General features: G+C 32.0%; 1 protein-coding gene across 6 annotated transcripts in view; it reads right to left on the bottom strand.

The window, feature by feature from the left end:
* The window catches only part of LOC101894068 (acetylcholine receptor subunit alpha-like), a 331,275-nt gene that overhangs the window by 122,460 nt on the left and 196,511 nt on the right, over positions 1 to 12,304 (bottom strand). For 3 of the 6 annotated variants that reach the window (XM_059126854.1, XM_059126855.1, XM_059126852.1), the window contains one exon: positions 8,729 to 8,909. The exons of 1 other annotated variant lie outside the window; for it this stretch is intronic. In XM_059126854.1, coding sequence (XP_058982837.1) covers positions 8,729 to 8,909 — 181 coding nt within the window. Of the gene's footprint in view, positions 1 to 5,304; positions 5,486 to 8,728; positions 8,910 to 12,304 lie in introns of all 6 variants that reach the window. 2 more of the 6 variants (XM_059126856.1, XM_059126853.1) reach the window with 1 other exon arrangement.

The following is a 12,304-nucleotide window of genomic DNA, read 5'->3' as shown; positions in this document are numbered from 1 at the left end:
CTCACAAACAGTATAAACATATTACAGTTGTGGTAGATGAAATTACCATATTTGACTTGGCTTGATATCCGAATAAAAGATTTCTTCGATGCTCGACAAATTTTAGAAGAGCTCGCTACCGATGATTTGTTTAATAAAAACTTTCCACCGTACCTACAATCATATAAAGAAATACATATTGGTGTGGGCGGTTCTTTTACCCTCAGATATATACTCATTATTTTGGTAAATCTAACGATTTTAAATACAACGACAATTTTTCTTTCCTTAAAAACCTAAGTTCGAATATGACAAAACTTTGTCAAAAATTGGTCTAGTCTTTTTCAATTGATTCAATTACCATCGAACGACGTATAATTTTTTTATGTAAGATATATGAATAATGTATTCTACTGTATTTATATGCTTACTTGAAATATAATAAAATATTTATTTTATAAATGCATCAGATTTTGGTTCAAGTGTTTAGAAAGTTTAATTTCCTATAATCTAGTAATTATTATGAAAATGTTTGTACTTCTGACAATCTGGTAATAGCTGGAGGCGTTGGAATTGAAAAACAATAAAAATATGTATTCATTGATCTTCCATCTCTGTTATTAACACATGTTCAATTTTGTTTCTGGCAACTTCTTCATATAGAAACAGGTGTTCAAAAAAGATGCAACCGCAATTTTTTACAATGGAAAAATTAGAAATGCGTGCTGTCATTAAATATTTGCATAAAAAAGGTTTATCGGGACAAGAAATGATATGGTGAATGTGTTAGGCGAAAGTGTTTCTTTATATGCAACAGTTAAAAATTGGGTTGCTGAATTTAAACGTGGTCGCACAAGCAACAACACAGAACAGCAACAACAGAAATTTTTAGCCAAAGTCCATAATATGTTATTAAATGATCGACGAATAAAAGTGCGTGAAATTGCTAATATCATGGGTATTTCAAATGATCGAGTCCATTTAATTTTACATGAAGAACGAAAAAGCTTTAAGCAAAATGGGTGCCGCATTTGCTAACAGTCGATCAAAAATTAATAAGAAAAAAACATTTCTCTAGCAGTTTTGGATCGTTTTAAGCGAAATAAAATTGATTTTAAGCGTCGTTTCATAACTGTTGATGAGACATGGATCCACCAATATACTCCAGAGACAAACAATGAACTGAAGCTGAAGTAAAAACAATTCAATCGGATGGTAGGGTTATTGCAACGGTTTTTGCGACTTCAAAGGTATTTTATTGATTGACTATCTGCAAAAGGGTAAAGCAATAAATTCAGAGTATTACTGCAACTTTTGGATCAATTAAATGTACAAACTCGAGAGAAACGTCCTGACTTACAACACAAAAAAATAATTCTTCATCAAGACAACGCACCAGCGCACAAGAGTGTTTGAACAATGGCTAAAATCAACAGCTATGGTAAAACGAGCCTTTTACCTTAAATGAAGATGTAATTACAGTTGTAAACCACTATTTTGAAGACCTTAAGGAAAACTAATTTAATCAAGGGATAGAATGCTAGAAACGCGTTGGAATAAGTGTATTGAAGTTTCAGGAGATCATATTGAAAAATAAAAAAATGGAAAACTAAACTAACTCATTCTTTGAATTTCGGCTTGTTAAATCTTTTCTAACAATAATTTTAAGTACTTTGAAGCCTTGGGAAAATTTTCCCACGTCAGAGGATATAATTCTACCATTTGTTTGATCACCCATATAAAGCTATGTTTTCACATTCGGTGCCTCCCTACTCCTTGTTTCAATTTTCATCCGTATGGATTTTCTTCTGATGTTTATCGTACGGCAATAGTACGTCCACGATTTGTTTTAATAGTGTAAAATCAGGCCAGCCGTTCTTGAGTTACAAACGTATGACTAAAGCCTTTGCTTACTTGTTTTGTATATAATTTGCATTTTTCTTTCGCATTAATTTTGTTTCTAAATACAAAAACGGACCATTATTGTTTCCTTTGGTATATACGTAAAGATTTTCATATTTATAGGTTGCAGTCGTACAGTGAATTTTCACAGTAGTATTTGAAAACTGGATTCTAATAAGTTTTCGCTTATTAGAAGTTACACTTAAATTGTCCCAGTTTCTTCAAATTATAAACTTGGACAGTGACAAATCCTAACTGTTCCGAAAAGGTGTTGCCAACATTTATTGTTTTCGTACCATTTTTAAAAAGAAAATAAATAATAAAACCAGTAAAGAAAGCCTTCAAGTCGGGCGGGGCCGACTTTATGATACCCTACACCACTTTGCTAATTAAGTAGAGCTCCACATAACAATTAAAAATTTTTATGGGAGAATTCACTCATACACGCTATGATTATAATTATAATTTAAAGTTCAAAGGACTAAATATGCCGAAGCATTTGTATCTTTTAAATTCGGAATTTTATTGCCCATTTGATGCACAATTAATTTGAAATCGGATAAAGATATATATGGGAGCTATATCCAAATCTGAACCGATCTCGATAAAATTTGGCAAAGATGTTTCTGAGCTGTATTTGATATATTTTCCTGAATATAGTTGTTACGGAGTGCATATTACGGTTGTGGGTAACAAATATAACAAATCGGATGAATAATATATATGGAAGCTATAGCTATATCTGAACCGATCTTCACCAAATTTGACATACTAGCTTCTAGACTTAATTCGGTCGTAAGTGCCAAATTCCATCCCATTTGGACAAATATTAGTGCACAATAAAAGGTAAATCGGACGAAGTTATATATGGGAGCTATATCCAAATCTGAACCGATCTCGATAAAATTTAGCAAATGTATTTCTGAGCTGTATTTGATACATTTCCCCAAATATTGTTGTTGCATAGTGCATATTACGGCGGCGGTGGACAAAAATAAAAAATCGGATGAACAATATATATGGGAGCTATAGCTATATCTGAACCGATTTTGATCAAATTTGGCATACATATTTTCAGGCCCAATTTGGGTGTATATGCCAAATTCCATACAATTCGGACTGATATTACACGTTTGGTGCACAATAAAAGGCAAATCGGACGAAGATATATATGGGAGCTATATCTAAATTTTGACCGATTATCTCCAATTTCAATAGGGTTCGTCCTTGGGCCAAACAAAAGATCTTTGCAAAATTTCATCTGGATCGGGCAATAAATGCGACCTGTACTTTGTTTACAAAAATACATGGACAGACGGACAGACGGACGGACGGACGGACAGACGGACGGACGGACAGACGGACGGACGGACATGCATAAATCGACTCAGAATGTGATTCTATGCAGATCATCAAAAGGAACTATGGGTCTATCTCGTTTCCTTCTGCCTGTTACAAACAAATGCACAAAGACATAATACCCTGACCACCTTGTGGTGTAGGGTATAAAAATCTAGCTACAGACCTGTAATGGTAATAATGTAATTTTCTAACCAATTTTTTGAGTTAACGAGAAAAATCGCTATCTTTGAAACCCAAAATTTTGATATAAAAAGGAAATAAAAGTTTACAATTGGTATATATCGGTAGGTTTTACCGATAAATTTCGTTACTTATCAAAATTATAAGTATTTTAATTTTATCGACTTTTGGCTCAGAAAATGAGTTAGAGAATTCCAATGCTGATCGTAAAAAATATATTTGTAACTTGTAAAATTTGGCCAATTCATTTCAAGTCTAAAGAACAAATTTCTTGATGTTAAGAATATAACGAGGACCCACTCTAATATAGTTTCGAATAAAATTGTAAATCTCACATACAATTATTTCGAGGAAATCATTAGATTTTACGAAACAGAGTCTGTAATAAACATTACATTTAATAACTTAAAAACAAACCAATAACTACTGTATTTAATGGGCATTCAATAAAATATTAGGCATGAAAAAGTAAGATTTTTCGAACCCCTGATGCGACATTTTACTCATTGGTGGAGCCACCGAGGTGAAAATCTGCCTCACAAGTGAAGAATATTGCAACTGCATGAATTACAAGGACTTAATTAGCAATTGTACGACGTTGTTTTGTACAGCCAGCTTCAGTACTGGTATTAAGTGATGTGTATAAGCTTCTATACCCAAGTCTTGTTGAAAAATTCGGTATAGTAACGTAATGACCACTTTCAAAGAACCACGTGAAATGAACAAATGTTAGTTTTCTAAACACAACAACATTCTTAACAATTCTTGAGGGTCACGTACGGGTTTCACAACAAAGTGTGTCACGACGACCTAAAAATTCTTAAGTTTTACTAAACGGGATAATTTTAATGCGCTGTTTAAGCGTTTATAGCTACTCGCGTTGATGTATGTATGTCAACAGATAACACTGTATGACAAAGATAACACTGTACGACTTAAAAATACTTTTAAGAATGGCAAAGTCGATTCAGTAAGTAGAGATTTAAAGATGATACACTTGTATCCCACACGAAAGTTAACATATGTTAGGCAGCAGAGTTGAGATTTCTTGGAACTCATGCGTTTTAGGTATATTGTATCTCTGTTTACCATATAACTGCTAACCTCTAGATATTCGGTAACTTCACATTTTATCCAATTTTTTGCCGGGATTATTTAGAATTTTAAGTTCGCAATTGGTAGTACTTCCTATGAAAGAAATTTTTTTATGCAATTCCACTATTTCGTATAGATACCTTAGAATGTTACCTCACTATATAAATATTGTCTTATCGATGAAAAAAAGTACGGCCCGTTCATTGTGTCACGGTCTTTATTGAACACATTTTTAAAGTCTAACCACAAGCCTATACATCGACTTTTTAGCCAAACTGCTAAGCAAATATTGCAATAAGTTGTTGGTATGCGCTTTCATCACAATTTGATTATTTTAATAGCATTCCAGTAAATTGAAACCCTCAAATAACTGACTATATTATTTGTGTTTATTTCTAACTATTATATAAATCCCAAACGTATCTTTTACATTTTCGGATCACCAGTTTTTTTATAAACATTACTTGACATTTGCGTAGTGTTAATGATATGTCGCAGTTTGTGTTTCCCGATAATACACATTAACCGATTCCAAATCTAAAGGTTTGAAGATACTTGTACTGATTATTGAAAATTGTTCATTTTTCAAATCATCCCTAAACACTTTAAAATCTTTTGTTATAAAAAAATGAGAATATTTTTTTCTAAATATGCTAATGCATTCCAACACTGTAACATAATTTAAATAAATAAATAAATGTACGTATATAAATACATACTTGTATATATATTTTTTATACATGAATAAAAACTCATACTCATTATATTTCATTGACATATTAGCACCTTAAAACCATCGTACGTCCAACTTCCTAGTTTTAAGATACAAGTTTGCACGTCGTAAGGGAAATATTCTACATCAATTGAACAAGATGACTTATAGACTGCAGGTGGTTGCCATATCACCAATCCACTATTATGCACTGTCGCTTTAGTCATCAGAGTGACTTCATAATGTCCATCAGCACTGCAAAAATTATAAGTTAATAAAATAACCTTATGTGAAACACACATTTTGTATATTATTGAGACTGAAATTAGATAAATTAAAGTTTTAATTTATAAGTTTGCCAGCTCAGTTTGTTATTATAACCCCATCAGGCACTACAGCTTGAATTTTCTGGAATTGAATTTATTGTTCCACACAATTGTTTTCTAAAAAATATGAACTTATATACTTCAGGGAGTTGGAAGTAGAAGCAGTTAAAAACAACTATAGCGAGTTATTAATTTTTTAAACATTGTCAACAGCAAAACTGTATGCAAGTTTATATTTGTCTCCCTCGTACACAAGTTTTATGTTAATATAAATCAGAAGAATCGCAAGAAAAAAGTGACAAAAACCGTCGCAGCCATGTTTTGTAGGTGCAAATTAAACAAATTTATGCAGTTATTAAAGCAATGTCAAAATTAGTTGTCATTGAAAGAAAAATAATTACAGGACAAATTTATTACTCATTTCACGGTATGGTAGCTACATCAAAAGTTAAACCAATTCCCACATATATGGTACTATTGTGATGTTCGATTTAATATAAACTAAACTACCAGAAAAATACAAATTCGGATAACCAACTCACTATTTTAAGAAAGCATATCACACGAAATTTGTAGACATTAAGTTATTTTCTGGTAACTAAAATTTAAAGATAATAACTTATTATGATTGACTTTTAAAAAAATCGACTGGTAAAAAAATATTTATTTCGTGTAACATGCCCTTGCTGGATAGTGTGAGCACCGACAAATTATAAGACAAAGCTTTTTTTAAGATAATTTTTTGGCAGTTGTAATCAATGAGTGAGTTTCACTCTTTACTCGAATTCTCTACTGCTAGGATTAAAAAGGTAAATTCGTATTCATTATTTTTACTATACACCGATGCTGTACACCGTGCCACGGTTACGAAAATTAAGAGGTTCTTCAAGTGTTACATTACATTCATATCTTTCTTAATGTTTTTATACGTTTGCCGATGCCGAGACTTGAACACACACCGTTATGAAGCATTCGTTTCATTAATAATGGTCGGGTCTCATTATTTGTTTACAATCCATCTTTTTATGGAGGGTATATTAATTTTGTCATTGCATAGATATAGTTCGTAAATGGTCCTTGTCGGTTTACGTTTTCCATACTTCTAATATTCGGTTTTCTTATAGCTTGGGCCACATTTGTCAACGGATATGTTGAAAACTCGGAATTTATACTTTGTAAAATGTTGTACATTTGTGGAAGAATATTGTCTTTCTAGATCCATTAGATCTTTGGGTTTGAAAATGTTTGTACGGAGCTATGATATCACTATCATCTTAATGGTGTTAATTTTGACAGTCCCTTCCACGGTCATTTTGGAAATTTTTGATATAGCATGAAATCTACTGAACAAATTATTTTGCTGTAAATACGCTAACAATGAATGGGACAAAACCAATTGTTCAATGAGAATAAAACCTGTAAAGCCCACTTTTAAAATTGTTATGATTTATCACACCGCTGTGCGCGCCATTTTTTATCCATTATTATTTCAAACTTTAAAAGTTAAATTCCAATTTATAACTTAAAAATATATTTGAATTTTTTTTTTCTCGAAACCGATTTTTTAAGTTGTTACACTTTTTGATTAAACATAACAAACTTGATTCTGTTCACCAAATATTTATTCACTTTGTCAAACGTAGCTTCGTCCACCAATAACTTAAAGACGTTGCTTTTAAATATGTCAATCCATTTATATTTCAAAAACGAACAATATATTTTGACCTGTTTTTGTGTGTTTGACAAAAAATAAAGTCCTAAACCCTGATATCTGTTTTTTTTTATAAATTCCCGTTGAAAGCCGTCTGTTTAAATGTCACCATATTTTTTATTTGATTTAACTTACTTTCCTGTAATATATTACAGAGTAAATGTTAAAATAATAAATTTTCAAATTGTCAATAAACATTCAATTCTCATCCAAATTATATGCAATATCCAGTAGTGAGAGGTGACGTTTTATGTGACACTTTCAGTTAAATGTTGTATCGACAGAAGATTTGACTATTTTAATGTTCAGGAACACGTAATGGCTAAATGAACGGATCAATAATTGATCTGTTCCAGATTCTGCAAAAACTTTGTCTTTATGATATGGAAAGAAATTGCAATAGTTATATATTCATTCTAGAACAGAACAAACAGTAATCAATGATAAAGGAAAAAATTAATAATGAGCAGATCACATTGAATAATCGTAGTGGGTTACCGAGGCGCACCGGATTTGGGGTATTCTGATAAATTTAAAAAAATTAAATTTGGTATTTGAAACTAGCAATATTTAACAACCACTGTTTTGATATGGACCCTATATTACGCTACCGCCAAATTTTATGATATTTTGAAAACTTTAACTAAATTTTCAAACCGATGTATTTGTCATTCGTCGTTGCAAAACCCCTCATCTCATGGTATAGGGTATTAAATGTTCGGACCATCCGAACGTAACGCTTTTATACATGTATGAGTTTAATATATGCTTCAAAACTGTCCAAGCTTAAATTTTATTTGAGTATTGAAAGAATTTGAGATGAATAGAATAAATATTGTCTTGCTTTGAGAATCGATAAGGGTAAAAAGCATTACGAAGTATGTGTTTTGTATTGTGTACCTACTTTTATACATACAAAATTAAAGTTATATAATATGTTTTAATACTATTTTGAATTTTAATCGTATTTTTTTAAAGAAGATTAAAAACTGGTGTTAGCTTTAATAGCAAAACTGTGTGCAGAATGATAATTTTCTTATAAACTATAATAGAAACGTATTGTCATCGATTTATTGATATGGAAATGATCGTGATCATAATACTCAATAAAATATACGTTAAATTTAAAAATTCTGCACTTATATGTTATAGACAGGTAGGATCGCTTCCGAGTAACAAAACTACCACATATGAGCACAAAACTACCACATATGATATATTGTTTCAAGTTTTACGACATAAATATGTACATTGGTTAAGATTTACATTTTCAAAGTGATACAAAAGATATATTGCCTATGTATGAATATGCACATGTGTTTTTTCATTCAAATGTGTACATTTTAACAGTTATTATAGGTGTGTACATTTCAAGCAATATGTCATATAACATGTGTTTATATACAGCTTTACAATTACAATTTGTATTATTTTTTAAACTATTAATAAAATTAAACCTACCTTAAAACCATCATACGTCCAACTTCCAAATTTCAAAACGCAAGTCTGTTCATCAAATGGAAAATATTCTACGTCTATTTCACAGGATGATTTGTAAATAGCTGGTGGTTTCCATTCAACTAGTCCTTCAGAGTAAATTGTTGCCTTGGTCGCAAGTGTAACCTCAAAATTGCCATCGGCACTAAACATAGTCAATGTAACAACAATATAAAAATGTTCAGTAAAGCAAAATTGATTACTTGATTATTAATTCTTGTTTAAAATTATATTCAATTTACGCTAAGATTATCACCTATGCATCATTACCAATTCTTATAAGGGTGCAATTATATACATTTGCGAAATAAATAAAAAGAGTATGAAAAAATTTTGTATCATTTCAAAAAAAGAGACTGTTATTTTTGCTGTTACCTAATATATAAAAATGTCCCTCTTCATAGATAAAAATAATACAATAAAACTACTTTTGAATTCTATATAAAAAAGGCATGAATAAGAGCATCTTTATGAAAATTTCAACACCGTTTATTCCTTCCTTAAAGTAATAGTAAGGAGGCAGAGAAGTATGAAGGGGCGCCCTTGACTCCCCTTATAATTACAAGTGAGAGTTTTTTGCACTTTTTGTGTAAAAATTTTTGTTTTTTACAAGTTGGGCAAATTTTTCTTCACTCTATGGTTCGCAATGATGGCACTGATTAATGGTTAGGCGATCAAAGACATTATTATACCCTACGCTACACTGTGGTACAGGGTATTATGTATTCTTACCTATGTTTAAACATGCAAAAGTTCCCGCTGGTGCTTATACATACCTATGTATGTAACATAATTACAAGTCGTATTCAATGCTAGAATGGGGCAAAAACTGTTAATTTGTTGGCGCAAGCACGAGACCTATTACAATTGTTTGTAATCGGTTCAGACTCGGATATATCTCCTTATATCTTTGCCCATTTGCTTAGGGATAGCTTTTATATATACATTTTTCTCCAATTTAATTGGTGTGATACACCGGGCGTGTCAGGTTTGTCCAATTTGTTTTAATTTTGGACCATTCATTAGGTTCCTGCTAGAAAAATTTGGTCAAGTTTAGGCTAAACCGATTCAGCAATATGTCCCATATATGTTTCATTGGTTACCTCATTCAGCTTAGAAATACCTTCGTCAAATTTAGTAGAAACTTCTCTCAATCGGAAAAAATTTCTACATTTAAGCTCCATTTAATTTTTGTGTCCATCCTGTCTAAAAACCAAAACGCATTTAATTATTATTATAGATGGTAAAATTTTATTCACACACTTTCCCAATAAAAGGTATATTTGAACTTCGAATATTTTTTACGCTTGTGGGTATTATTTTGTTTTCTAAATAGCACTATAGAAGGCGTATGTATTAATAACCAGCACCACACTGTTCAGTAGACTTATGATTATCCCTTGTTTACAGCTTCTGTCTTTATAGCTTAAAAAAACAAATAGGTCCCATTTAATGTCCAATTGAAATAATCTTTTGGGATAAAGTTCCTATGTATCCTATGTTCTATTTAAGCCTAATTAGGGTGGATTGCGGCACATGCTACCGAATCTAGCTTTGAACAAATCCGTAAATCTGTTCAAAAATAGCTTTAGCTCCAACATATGAACATTTTTAAAAACGTTTACAATCTTTGAAACTGAGATTCACAAATTTTTACCTCACGAACTTTACAAGAGTCATATATACTCACTTAAATCGACCTGGAGATACGGGAGTAATTTGCATGCGCAATTTTTCATCGATAATGTTATAAAATGTATTTTCACGTATTTTCTCACTATGTGTGGGGGGTTTGTTAATTTGTAATCACATTACAAGTCTTAATTATGATCCGATCCTCACGACATTTCTCATTGAGTTCGGGTTAGGGTCAGAGTAGAAACTCATTGTTGGAGAAGATTATAGCAAAATATTATGGGGGGTGAATTGGACTAAAATCTGAAACTGATGGGTGGGGCATTTACAAACTTAAGCTTTTAGGCTTCTATCTTAATTTTTCGAAAGATAGCGTGATTACAACAGACGGAAAGACAGACAGACAAACAGGCAGACTGACGGCCAACGCTAAATCGTATATATATAGTAGGGTCTATCATGAATGTTTCGAAGAGTTACAAACGGAATGACAAAACTTATATACCCTCCATAGAATGTTGGAAAGTATAAAAAGACCCACAAAAATATAGACCCACTTCTGCGCCCACTTCTGCGCCCACAGTTTTGATTTATCTAAAATTCTTATGTTTCCCATATATATATATATATATATTGCACGAGATACTCATCCCCCTCTAAGTATTTATTTGGGGCTGAGGAACTGTCAGTACTTTTTAATCTATATCTATCTATATATATAAAAGAAAGTTGTGTCAGTTACTACGCTTACAACTTAAGAACCGCTGGACTAATTTTAACGATTCATACAAATTCGGAATTATCTTCTCTCCGAAAAGGATAATATCTAAAAAAAATCGCGTAATCGCATCGTGAACAAAATAAAGAATAATTTTTCACTATATACAAATTTTCACCAAAAAATGAAATAAGTGGGAAATACGATGTTAACTGACATCTACCTTTCAACTCCAGGGCCGACATCGTGGTTCAGCTGGAAGATGCGAACACATTTGAACAAACAAAAATTACCGAAAAAGCCTAATGGGGCTCATTTCAAAGCGCGGAACTACTTCTTTCCTGTCACAATAATCCGTCCAATGTACATTCAGAAAAATACCAAATATAAAGGGTGGAAAATAGTAGAGCGAATGGGACTCTTAGTAAGAAAATGATTTCTATCCTTCCAGAAATTCTTCCCAAACATTCAAAATACCTTAAATCGCTTTTGCAGGTCATGATATCGATCATAACTCGCGGATAAGGGTACAACTCGATTTCATATTTATATAACCATCGTATGATTTAAGCTATTTTTGGTGCCTTGGTCACTTTTTTAAATATTTTGGCCATTATTTAGCATCTTTGTTTCTAAGGAGGCAGAGAACCTCTTCGCATAAAGTTTGAAATTTTCAGAGTAGGGCCCATTTTGGTCTTGACCACATTCATTAATTGATTTGGCTAAAAATTGTATTTATGCTACCCTGGGGTAGGGAACCATAATATAGATAATTGCCACATAAGAATTTATTTAAATAAAGTCCCCACATTGGAGTATCCCCAAGTCAACTTTCACATCTAATTGGTGGCCAGAAAAGAAAATTTTGTTTTCTATTGAATTTGTAACCCCCAAGAAAATATTGGTTGGGCCACGTTTTGGTATAACCCTTATATAAATGTATCCCTGATTTCAGCTGTGACCGTGGCCACGTTTTTCAACTTATTTGGCCATTATTTGCTGTATTTAGACTACTTTGTGAGTAGAGAACCATCTTACAGAAAAATGTCAACATACGTAAATATTTTGGTACAGTCCCCATATAGTCCCCAGGCCCGCCGATCTATAGTGATGTTTACCGATTGGCGGACAACAACGCGGGTATTGTTTAATCGTCATTGAATTTTACAATAAACAGGAACATAGAC

This window comes from Musca domestica, unplaced genomic scaffold (assembly GCF_030504385.1).
Source record: "Musca domestica strain aabys unplaced genomic scaffold, Musca_domestica.polishedcontigs.V.1.1 4, whole genome shotgun sequence".
NCBI classification, from domain to species: domain Eukaryota; kingdom Metazoa; phylum Arthropoda; class Insecta; order Diptera; family Muscidae; genus Musca; species Musca domestica.
Note: the sequence above shows the minus strand (reverse complement) of the source record. Positions and strands in the feature narration are given on the sequence as shown.